The sequence below is a fragment of the Pygoscelis adeliae genome, unplaced genomic scaffold (assembly GCF_000699105.1).
Source record: "Pygoscelis adeliae isolate BGI_AS28 unplaced genomic scaffold, ASM69910v1 Scaffold98, whole genome shotgun sequence".
In the NCBI taxonomy this organism is placed as follows: Eukaryota; Metazoa; Chordata; class Aves; order Sphenisciformes; family Spheniscidae; genus Pygoscelis; species Pygoscelis adeliae.
Genome location: NW_008825547.1, coordinates 4,623,484 through 4,635,843, shown reverse-complemented (window position 1 = coordinate 4,635,843; position 12,360 = coordinate 4,623,484). Strand labels below are relative to the sequence as shown.

Below are 12,360 nucleotides of genomic sequence, written 5' to 3'. Positions count from 1 at the left end.
TCCCCAGGCTAGGGTCCTGCACCAGCGCTGACAGTGGGGACCACAAAGAGGCACCAGCTGGAGGGCAGGAACGAGGGACTTGGAATGGCAGTTGCTGAAGGGAATCACTGAAAATACGACCGTCAAGTAACACCCTGCACAAAAAAAAAATTCTTTCTGCTCACCCACACACTAGCAGAATTCACAATCGCTCCCCGGGGCTGGTGGAGTAAAATGTTTATTCTGTAAATCCCAGCAGCGCCGAGGTGAGGAGAGACACCTAGTCCATCAGCACTGCCGGCACCAAAGCGCAAAGCGGAACGTGAAGCGCCAGGGACTTCTGATATCAAAGTGTTTGGCGCCCACAGGCTCTATATGTCCGAACACACAGACAGCCAACAGGTGAATGGGCCCTCAGGGGTCTACATTTAAATTTCAGAGTCAGAGTGGTTCTTCCAACTGGTATAGGACCAGCCCAGGATCTTAAACTGCCATCTTTAACTTATTTAAGGAACTGCTTTTGTTTACCTGTCAAGTAGAAGAATACCAAAATACAGCATTTCTCAGACCATCAGTAACACCCATTTGAATCCATTCACCACCAAACCTAGAGCCCAAGTACTGAAGACTGATATTGCGGGATATGGCACGTTCATAGCACACACCCTTCTTTAGGATCTGTCCCTTTACCTTCATTCCATCCTTTTGTTACTTATGCATTGAAGGAAGCACTGTAGTGCTAACATATTCCAGTGCAGCAACTTCACTCAATTCCACTATTCAACAAAAATCAGGAGAAAACACCACAAAACTCCTGTCACCCTACTTTGCACATGCAACCACATTCACTGATCACTTCCAACAGTTGCATGCAACTCTAGAGCCAAGGACTGCTCAGGGGTCCACATTTCAAGGCGAGAAAAATTTTGAGATTCACATGTGACACAATAAAAAAATATTACCAGCAGGCTATTTGTGTGAAAACATTGCAGAATCTTTTTTGACAACACACAATCTTTTATCGTCAATGAAAAGTGTTTAGATTCTTCACAGGCTTATGATATCGAAGTGGCAAGCTTCAGCTGATGCCCCCTATTTCTACTATTACTCTAACTTTGTCTTACAGCTGTGAATTGCTTTTAGTTTACTCAGCGAGTACCTCTTTTCTATCTTGGGCATAATGTTTCTTGTTGCCATTATACATCTTCATAATCACCTTACAATTGTTTTCCATTTTGGAACAATTCTGACATGTAAGAGCAGTTTTTAACCCATTGATGTAACACAGTACAGTATTCTCTGTAGGCAGAACACCAGTTTTTGACAAATTCAATTTTGTTGTACACATACACAATAAAAATCTGATCCAACCCATACAGTTCCCAGACTGTATAGTTTGCAGCTACTTTTAACATCATCCAGCATTCATATTCAACTGCTTTTACTGAAAAGCAGTTAAAGAAATCTTTTCTTTTCATCCCTTCCAGTAAGTTTTAATTAGAGGGTTGCTTTTTTTAAAATTGTTTTGTTGACTTGTTACTTTCTATTTTAAATCTACTGATCCATAGCACACATGAAATGGTGTTTTGCAATGGCTGAGGGTGATTATTCTTATTTTACAGGGCAATGGATGACATTGATATTCCCTGGCACGAAGGACAGGTTTTGTGCCAGGAAACCATCACATGAAGCGCTAACAAAACAAAACGTAAACATAGCATAGTTAAGGTGCTGAAGTACAGGAATTTAACAGCACCTTTCCAGAAGCAAAGGTTGAATTTAAAAACCTTCAAGAAAAAACCCACAAAGTATACTGGAGAAGGTGTAAATTTAAAATACTGAGCGGTGAGAGACAAACAAAGAATGGGTAGTCAAAGATGCATGTATTTCTGTTCCACTGAGGAGGTTAGATACAAGATACCTCTTTGCTAGAAGAGAATGAAATATGTAGTACAGAGAAAAAGCTAAAACAGAAGGCAAGATTTGTGGTACTGTTTACCATAAAAGGGTAAAAACATTTTCCAGGTAAAATAAAGAGTTTGGCATTAACAGAAAGTTTGTCACATAGCAGCTTCAAAAAGGTGGCTCATAGCTTGTATCCATTGACATGACCCAGAAGAAAGAGGAGGCAAGATGTTTTTGAAACTGTTTGAAAGTGAAAACAATGTTAAAGAAAATAGCAGGGATTGAGCAATTTTCATTTTTGTTTCAAGCCTGTGTTCTGCCAACGTCACTTAAATATCAGGAAGCGTTTGCAGTGCATAGCTGTTTATCAAAGTAGAGTAAGTAAAGAGGTAGCCCAAGGGTAGTGGGACTTGAGAGTAACGATTGGAAGAACAGTGCAATGCAAAACCTAATTCGCCAACAATTAATGCTTGCTTTTAAAAAAAAATAAACAGCAATAGCAGGTTGTGGAATAGCTCCAGATAGATTTAACCAGATTAGGGTTGGGGCTCCAGACAGAATCTGCTCAAATTGAATGTTGCAAAAAAACCACACAGCCCTTGAAATAGGGAGGCTGTGAATACGGATAATCCTTTGGGGTACAAAGGACCTAGAAGTTAATGGAAATATCACAATTAACTTAGCAAAAAGGGAAAAGGCCTAGATATAGAAAACAATTCTCAAAATTAATTTTGAGTGTTCTTAGAAAAAAATAGATGTACGCCTAGCTTCAGTGACAATTAAGATTTTATTAGCTTTAAAAAAAACCACCAAAAGAAACCTCTGTCCTATTGGTGGAAGACCCATAACACCCAACTTTTCTGATTTTTTTAGACATTATACAATAAGTTAAGGAATTACTCCCACAGACAGCATCGGGAGAAAGTGTTTCGTATTAAACGGCCATCATGTCTCTCCTCAGGATTGATTTTCTAGGGAAGGAACTGCTAATAATAATTAGGCCATCTGCCACATTACTTCAGTATCAGAAAGACATGAAAATCTGTCGTAGCGCTCAGCCTAACCACCTTCGGTATTATTTTTGCTGTTTCTCCAGTGCCACAGCCATGTACAGCATTCTACAGACTACTACAAAATGGCAGGTTGCTGCTCAAGGGGCTGACAGCCTGAATTAAACACGATGCACCAGCATACAACAAGTGAGACTGGAAAGCTTTTTTGAGAAAGGACTACCAGAACTTTAAAAAAAAAAATAAGGGAGATGATTTCACTAGCTACTTAATTCGCATTTTATATAGATACACATGTAGTCTTAAGAGTTTGCTGCTAGAGTAGCCTTTTTTTAATCACAGGGAATTTGCTACAGAAGTGCATTTTTGGGTTGAAGGGGAAGATAGTGTTGTAGAAATCAGGTGCTCAGGGAAAAAAAAAATCAGTTGTATAATGAGTATATGAGCAGGGAAGATGTTCCAGCCAGAGCTAATGGAAATTAGCTTGTGAAAGAGATGACTAGGCAAAAGGCAATTAGGGAGGATAAAGCTGTAGAATGAAACCTCCAAGATGAACTTTGAACCTCAGGCACGGATGGTGATCACAAAGTTTTAAGACAGGGTGGGAGGCAGCATAATTGGTAAAAGCAAGAAGGTAATATAGTAATCAGGATATGAAGCAGTATTGTACCTGAGAAAAAAAAAAAACAAAAAATAACCTAATAGGAGAACGGTGTCCACAGGGCAGAATAGAGCATCAGTGTGAGGAAGACAAGAGGTTGAGCTTATTGAAAGGGACGCTGAAGGGAGAGACAGGCAAGTTACGAGGAATTTCAGGTTAGCTGCATTCAGTCAGCAGCTCAGTTCTCAAAAGGGAAATAATCATGTGCGATTTGAGGACTGTTACATTGAAGGCCTTAGAAGTGAAAATACTCAGAAAAGGACTTTGAGATAGGAGGCATCAAGATAGAAACCTGAAGGATGGAGAGGAATTACTCATTCAAACTCTGATGAGTCTTAGTTACTGCATAGATGATTATCATACATATAAAAAACATACTAAGGTTTTATTTTAATGACTCACTGCATTCAGTCAGTACGAATGCAGTACTTCCCTCTTACATTTTTTTCTGCCAAATAGGCTGCAACAAAAAATTAAAAAATTCTGAAGTAGTATGCTTGTTTTACTTTTTAATACTTGCAGAACTCTTTCCTCCAGTTGCCTCAAATTCTTGCAAGAGAATAAAAGCCTGCAATAGCATACTATTTTTCCAAACTTTTTTCACACGATTACTTTTTTCATAGCTATTTTGGAAGACTGACTTTAAAGACAGATACTTTTAACATGAGTTAAGGGCTGCCTCCAAAGGCATTAGAACAGAGTCACATTGTGTACTCTGAATTCATCCTATCTGTTCTGCAGAAGTTTTAGGGAAACCTCCCCTATATGCACGCCCTTGGTCACACGAGTGCAAAAGTTTTATTAGGAGAAGACCACGAAAAAGACTCAAGAGCTGCAGCACATGCAACTCCCTGCCTTTCAAAGCTTCAGCTATTAAACCCAAAGAAGTTTTCAGGACTCTAGAGCTAGATGACTTTCTTCCAACACCTTCAAGAGCACAGATTCATCCCAACTGTGGCAGCACAAAGCTTCCAGAGCCAAACATACCAAGGCCTTGCGCTGTAGGGTAATGGGAAAGGTAAGATGGTAGGATGTACAGGTGGGAGTCTGGACATTCTCCTGGGCCTGGCAGAGAGCCCGCAGCTGCTGCTCAGTGCTCAGCTCCAATGAAATGACTACAGTGGAAAATACTCTTTCAAGGACCATATTCCAAAGCTTCTCAGGCTGCACAGAAACCTCCTATTTTCCAGCAGTGATTTAGACTCTTGTCCTCCTCTTCTGTTTACAGTGTAGAGACAGCACCAATCTTCCCTTTCTCCTGCATGAATTCTGCTATCTCTGTGGGAAGAGGCTAAAAAAGCTCAAAAGAGCCAGTAGTGGGTGGAGTGAGACTGTTTTCATACCATCTGTTGTGCAACAGCACCATCCAGCTGTCAAAAAAAATAATGAAAGATTAATGCCACTATCCAGATTTGGTCCTTGTACCACAAGCGAAGTGAAGAATTACACCTATTAAACAAAACCAAACCCACAGGTCTTTTCCCTGCTTCTGAATTAATTATATTGGTCCATTGTGTTATGTTTTCTGGGTTAGCACACAAGAGCGTGCTTTAGCAAAACTAAGAATTCAACCCAGTTTATTTCTGCCCAGTAAGACTGGCAGGCTAGAGCTTACCTCCATGTTTCCGTGAAATGTAGAATATAAGCTCTCAGGTATGAGGAAAAGACCATTATCTTTGGCTCACAACCAGACACAGTTAATCACACTACAAAAATTAATGGAAAAAACTCTACCATTTCATACGTAAGAGCCCATGTTTTAGCTATTATAACTAACCACTCGAGCTTCAGTAGTGAAAGCAAGAACAGCAACCTCCAGTGAGGGGGAAAAAACGATGAAAACTCAGACTTAACTAATGGATTACTCTTGAGAGGCATTATGACATGAGGAAGAAGCTTCTTGCTTTCCAAGATTCTTCATAAAGTTGTGCTCTTTAACAGTAACTACAAGGCATATGCAATGGAAATAAATTAATAAATAGCATTCCCTGCAATGGATGACTGATCACCTGAATTAAATCCACAAGGTCACTGCTTAAACTGCCCTCAGTTCTTCACTAAACTCAGTTTTGCCATAACACCCGCAGGGAGCTTACCGTATGTGTCCACTGACGATCAGGAAGTCTAATATTAGAATACTGTTCTTGCATTACATATGCCTTAGCCTGTCCTGTGATCCCACATTCTTGCATTGTTTGATACTTGAAAGCAGGGGAATGCATCTCCTTTTCTGACTTTCTGAAGTCCGGTACTAGTTCTTTACAAACACTTTACAAAGCAGTGTAAGGTATCTATTAAGTCTAAAGATAAGTCAATCATCCTTTAAAAGAAAACAAAACCAGTAGAAACTTTCCAAGTAAATATTGGCAGGGAAAAATTGTAAATGCAACAATAACCTAGGAGAAAGGGCACTTCTACACTCGAAGAAAACTTGAAAGGAAAACCTAGGATCAGTGAGATGACTTTAAGGAACTTGAGCTTATGCAAGGAAGAATCAGCATAATCACACATCAAGAGGAGATGCTGTTTTTCTTCCACAGAACTAAAACATACAGCAGATTTTAACGTAAGCCCAGAACATCAGAGCACAGCAACAGGAAAACAGCAAGCACTAGAACAGTAGCCAAAGCCATAGGAGCAATGAACACACCCAAAGATACAGTAGAGGTGCCAAATGACAAGCCTGTGCCAACTGGGAGAGAAGGTGCCCTTAGACAAGCAAGGCAGCAAAACCAGAAGAGTCCAGAAAGACATAGCCCTAAGGAAAAGGGGACAATCAGCTCCCCAAAAACTGCAGATGAACAAGAAGATCAAACAGAGGCACGGCCAATGAGGAAGTATTATGGCTAAGCTTGACTAATGAAAGCAAGGAGCTCTCCTCTCACTAAGACAGGGAGAACAGAGAACACAAGACCTTCGAGAGGAGCTGTGTTAGAAAGTCATTGCAGACTCCATTAGATCAGAGCCAGAACAAAGTCACTAGGAAAAAAAAAACATTGGAATGAGAACAGACCAAAATGCTCAAATCTGTAAAAAAGAATTGGTGCCAAATGCGAAAAAAAACCAGGAAAGACTGGTATGTAGGAGGGTATTGGAAGAAGGTGGCAAGGAGGCGGTGGGCAAGAAAGAGCCTTTGAATCTATAATGAAAGTTTCTTCTCTGTTCCACAAAAAAAAGTGTCAGCAAAGTTTGAATTTTAAGTGCAGAGAAAGTAATTTAACATAAAGAATCTGATGATCTTGACTCAAGAAAGTCTATTTCCCTTGCCAGGAACTGACTAGACAACTTGTGACATGGCTTGGAGGCTGCATAGCTATGCTCAGAGAACTGCATACTCAAAAGGCATAGAGTTACACACTCATTCCAGTAACAGAAAGGGTACGATCAATCTATTTCAAAACTCAGATGTATAAGGAGAACAGACAGAAAGAAGAGGAGGTCGAAAAGCAGATCTCCATTAGTTACTAATCAGGTCAAATAACAAGGGGAAAGGTGGAAACAGCATAAAAATCCCACTAAGCGTAGAAATAGGCCTCCAGTGGAAAGAAACAAGACAAGCCAGACAGAAGGAGAAACAGGAAGCCATGAAGTCTTTCCAAAACAGTCTAAATAGAGACACTTTTACACCATCCTCCATGAGGTCAGCCAGAGTTCTGCCAACTTGATCACAGTAAGTCCTAAAGGATTTCACATGGAACTTGAGCTCATGACAGTGGTTTTTCTATTTTACCACAGGATGCAAGCTTTTAAGCCAGGACACCTGAAGGTACCAAAGGTAAGAAAAGAGTGTTTCCGCTAGACAGCAACCCGTTTACACTTACTAGTTGTTCAGTTTAGTTAAGGAATCAATCTTACTTAAGATCAGAGTACCTGTTTAAACTGAGCTTTGTAGTCTTGTATGAGTAAGCATTTCCAAACCCAGGGCTTCAGCTGTCCAGAGAGTCTTAGATAGATGTACTATAGTTAAACCTGCCATGTCACTCAGAGTATGTGTTTACATGTCTGCAAGTCCCCCTGCCTCCCCGCCAGCAAAGTATCTATTTACTATCCACAGAAGGTACTATTCAGTTCAGACCTGAGGAGTTCAATTCTATCTTCAACCTCTCTAACCTTGTAACAAGCAAAGCTTGTGGATCTGATTTATTGCAAGCTTCTGACGTCACTGATGAGTGCAGTGGCAGACAATGACAAACTTGTTGGATTTGGGATTTTAGTTCATGAACAGTCTTATTTAAACCAGGGACACAGAATACAAATCATGTGGAAACAGTGATAGGATCACACATGATAAATCCAGAATATTAGGCAGGATAGCTGGATACAAGAGACGTTGCACATACAAATCTTTCAACCTGCTCCATCCTTAGAACTATACTGCAACACTCACCAGCCCCCTCTTTTCAAACAGACTGTGAGTCCCATTAATTTTTGTATTTAGCATTTCACAGCAAGTTAGTTTCTACTTCCAAAGTGTCTAGACATAAGCTGTGTTGATACCCACGTCTTCCAGTGAGACGCCAAGTTCCCATGACAGGGAACATGAATAAAACCAAGAAGTTCTATCCTAGAAAGCTCACACATTTCAAAATTTAAAGAGCTTATTTTAATCCAAGATATGGCAACTGTAAAGTCCAGTTCATAAAAGGGCAACTTGCTGCTGCTAAGTCTTCAAACATACAGTGAAAACAGTCACTCAATGCAAGTTTCTAGTCAGTAGGGCTTCCCCATTGATTCCAACAGTTTCTTTCTCTCTTCTGCTGAGGGCATCTCTGGTTTCACACCATTTCTCCTCCTTTGCATCATAATGTCATGCTGAAAATAGAAGAAAGTGACAGTGAGAACACAGATTTCTCAGAAGTCTCTGCCTCTGAGCTCCGAATGAATAACATTCTTTAACAGAAGTACTCTTTATATATCAAGAGCCAGATACTCTAAGTCTGATTAGCTGATAACTAAATGTACTAGTATTTAATTGAAGATATCTGATAGTTTACCTTGCTGCTTCAGAAGACAGTGAAATTACAGTATTCCCATTACGCAATATAAGACTAATGTGCAGTTGTCTGTAAACAGTTTTTTGGCAGTTTGCACAATTATTTAAAGGCTAAACTAAAAGACTCTTTACTACATTCAAGGTGGCCTCTTCAAGTGCAGCATGATCCCACCTTCCTGCCTAATCAATGCTTATCTGCACATAGTTCCTCGTGATACTTTTCTACTGCAACAGAGAAGGAAATAAGAACACCACCAAATAAGAATGAACTCTTCCTAAGCTTTATCTTAGGTTAAAGTAAGTATAACCCAAATCAATGGAAAACCAGATGAACTTCTCTTACCTCACAATTTTTTCATTATATTCATTTAAAACAGAACTTATTACTAGAAATCTCTGACTCAAATTCAGAGGGAAACATATCAGGTACCGCAAGAACACTGACTCGCAACCTAAGAGGGTTAACTTCGAAGAACCAAGTCAAGTACTTTGATGTGCACCTGCTTAAGTCTTCCAGTAACACATACCGAGACTACCTAGGCCTGTAAGTCACCATAAAAACAGCAGCAGTCAGCACTAGCTAAGCCTGAAGAGTTCAGAAAGCAGTGTGTCAGAAGTGATGTACTTAAAGCAAAGCATGGAGTAAAGTTTAGAAAAATCTACTGCGCTTACCCAGAATTTCCTGCAGCTTTTGTACTTCAAAAAATAAGCAGTACACATATCCTTGTTATAGTTGTTGTCATCCATACATTTTCTAGAGGCATCCGTTTCCTTTAATAGGGGAAAACATACTTCAGAGCTGAGGGAAGTTACTGTACTCAGTGTCTAAAAATTCTAACGAGTCCCAGAATATCTATGAAGATAGGAGGCAGCTTCTCAGATGAAAGAATACTATCAAAGAGAGCAGAGGAACATCTATCACAAAGGATAATCAGTAATTCCAAACAATGACTTCATTTAGAGATAACAGACTCTTTAAACAGTAAGGATAGAGTCCACAGAATAGTTGTTTACAAAGATGCTTGGTATAACCCACAGGACTTTTAAAAATCAACCAAGCTTGTCTAACCAGGATTTCAGGCTCTGGTTTTAAGGACACAAAATTGAAGAGATTGCTATCAGTTGTATTACTCCTATTTACGCAGAATTACTGGTTGTTATTTCACACCTACTATAACAGATGATTTTCAGCTTTTCCCATCTTCAGACTCTTTAAGAAAGTTTTTATGCAAAATGCCAATGCAAGAGTGCTATCCATAAAAAAATCCTCTAGAAATTGCATTATTTAACATTGAAACATACAAACAGAAATCCCAATTTGATCATCTTACCGCTACACATGGATTTATATCATGGTCTCTGAGCTGCTGTGCATGCCTGGACATTCTAGACAGACGCTCGTACCTTGGCTAGAAACAGAAAAGGAACAGGTTAAGTATCTACTTTTAATAGCAACTCAGGATTAAGTCTGAACTGCAGCATGTAATAAAGGCTTTCCAATAACACACACAGTCTGGTTGTCTTAAAAAAAAAACCACCACCATAAAATTTCTTTTGCAAAATGTTATTTCAAAAGCACTAGCAGCAAGACAACTCAGGCAAGTTTAGCCTGTCACCAAGACTGCTTACTCCCTGATAAACTCCTGTAGAGAATGGAACCACTGCAGTGACTCTCATACCAGGCTGTCGTATTGTTCAGGAAGTGACCGCGTCCAGGAGAAACAGCTCCATAGAAGCTGTTCACAGCCAGCACACTGTAGACACTTCAATTAATAGTGTGGGGGAGCAATGTAAACTTTTCCAGATTTGTGCCTACTCCTTAGCTGGATCACATCTGTATCTTCACTGAGCTTTCCCAGGTGTAACAAGTGCCCAACCATCTCCTGTGTTGCTGCATCAGATACTTAACAGAAAAAGAAATGGTTTCACTACAAGGAGGGACCAGATCCATTTACACCGTGTACGACAGCTTGAATCACATTTTTTACCAGTTCGGTAGTTTGACACCAACTCTAGGAACTGTAAGCTTGAGACACACAGAGTTCAGTGCCAAGAACCTATACTGATCCAAGATGATGACATCAAGATGAACAGCAGACCCTCGTTCCTTTTACTACTTCCCATACATTGCCTCTGGCACACATATGGCCATGCAGGTATTTGTTCCAAATAAATACTAAATCTAACCAAAAATAATGTTGACCAGATGAGTGTTTGAGCCAATGCAAACAGAAACACAGGACCAAGGAAGAGAGCGCTCTTCGCAGCAAATTAAAGTACAGCTGATTAAGGAAACTGTGAAAGAACATCCTTGCTTGATCTTGTTGTTTTGGTTTTTTCCCCCCTAAAGACATTGCTGCTAATTCTAAACTTAAACCTGTTTCTGTTCATCTTGGAGACTGATAACTGCAAGTCTGCAGTAAAAAGCCAGTTTTGCTCGATATCAGCAAACAACAATCAAATACTGCTCTTAGTAGCTCACAGACAGAAAACAATGTTTTAGATGAAGGTTCTTCTTTGGGTAAGAGTAAGCTATTCCAGGTGAATAAGCCTTACATTTTACAATCCTGTGCAAGTATACTCTCCTGCTGCTTGGAGTATTTTTTGCATCCCACATGATCGTTTTCTGCAAATGGGCCTTTTAAAGAACAGTATCAGGAAACCCTTCCACTTTCCTTTGAGAACTATCCAGTGTTTAAGTTAACTTTACAGACTAGGCAAACGTTTCCTTTTTGTGGGTGCAAGAGGATTTCTGATCAGGCACTTCCAACTCAAATGGAAACACAAGCATGTAGAATAGCATCATCCAGACTTCAAGGAAGGAGGGGGGAAAGAAGCAGAAGAAAAAAGCAGCATATCACAATGCCTCATCTAAGTCAGTACTACAGACACAACGTTTTTAGGGGTTTGTTTCTGTCTGTGTTACAACTCTGTTTCATTGATATTAAAGGTGTAAGTACCACTTAAGCAGACATGCCTCAAGGTGTGCAGTATTAGACTAACTTCAGCCTTACTCTCTGAAAGAGTATTCGTGAGCTGTAGGATGTGTCATCAGCAGTGTTCATTATACAAACTGCAATTAGCATTTTCAGTTTGATTACACTACCACATAATCACACAACCGTGCCCAGTTTAAGGAACAATGCACACAATACATTAAATACCTACTTAATGAACAGGCAGTTCAGGTTCTCATGAAGCTGCTTAGTTCAGAGTAGGCAAATGCTGAAACATATTTAGTACTACCAAAAAGGTCTGATAGGTCCTCGCCCGTTCCTCTCTCCCCCTCTCCGAAGTACTTCAGGATTTGAAGCATTATCAGCTAGAAGGGCAGGCAGGTCACACCAAAACGCTGCTGTGCGATTGAATGAGCAGTCGAGCAGGACGAGATCTTCCCCCCCAGTTTTCACACACGCACAGGCTTCCCTTCCTGCTTTCAGATTACAGGTCTGAGCCCAACCACAACCAAAGGCTTTTCTATTCCACGGTTCTTAATTATGCTTTAACACATTAACAGTTGTAAACTGTACCACAGAGAAATACAGTTGTTGCTAGCACTCTTTAACCCTAGGGCTTTTTCAGTTCATAAACCATCAGGATACCTTTCTATGGGCTCCCTCCCATTGAAAAGCGTTTGGCTGTTTTAAATGCATATATACATACGAAGTTGCTAATTATGCCGCAATACAGACCAGCTTATTAAACCTTAAACCCTGGGGCGAAGGCCGTATAAAAATCCTACCGTCTTTATCGCTATTACTGCAGGACAAGCGGGGGGCGGGAGGAGGCTGCCGGCGGGTCCGGACGCCCGG

At 40.2% G+C, this 12,360-nt stretch overlaps 1 protein-coding gene across 4 annotated transcripts; it reads right to left on the bottom strand.

Moving 5' to 3' along the window:
* Positions 1-1,931: 1,931 nt before the first annotated feature.
* On the bottom strand, positions 1,932-12,002 carry CHCHD7 (coiled-coil-helix-coiled-coil-helix domain containing 7). 4 transcript variants are annotated; one of them, XM_009332076.1, is made up of 4 exons: positions 11,795-12,002; positions 9,880-9,957; positions 9,221-9,319; positions 1,932-8,367 (listed from the first exon to the last, which is right to left on the bottom strand). In XM_009332076.1, the coding sequence occupies exons 2-4, from the start codon at positions 9,931-9,933 to the stop codon at positions 8,266-8,268; spliced, it is 255 nt and encodes an 84-aa protein (XP_009330351.1). In that variant the 5' UTR covers positions 9,934-9,957; positions 11,795-12,002; the 3' UTR covers positions 1,932-8,265. The 4 variants fall into 4 exon arrangements, 3 of the variants coding, with proteins under 3 accessions (XP_009330351.1, XP_009330348.1, XP_009330349.1); XM_009332073.1 differs by lacking the exon at positions 11,795-12,002 and adding an exon at positions 10,178-10,623; XM_009332074.1 differs by lacking the exon at positions 11,795-12,002 and adding an exon at positions 10,228-10,621.
* Between the last annotated feature and the right edge of the window lie 358 nt (positions 12,003-12,360).

Coding starts and splice junctions, on each gene's coding strand:
- CHCHD7 (XM_009332073.1), bottom strand. CDS start 10,225: ATGAGAGTCACTGCAGTGGTTCCATTCTCTACAGGAGTTTATCAGGGA. Junction 9,958..10,177: donor CTACAGGAGTTTATCAGGGA/GTAAGCAGTCTT, acceptor TTCTGTTTCTAG/CCAAGGTACGAGCGTCTGTC. Junction 9,320..9,879: donor ATATAAATCCATGTGTAGCG/GTAAGATGATCA, acceptor CCCCTATTAAAG/GAAACGGATGCCTCTAGAAA.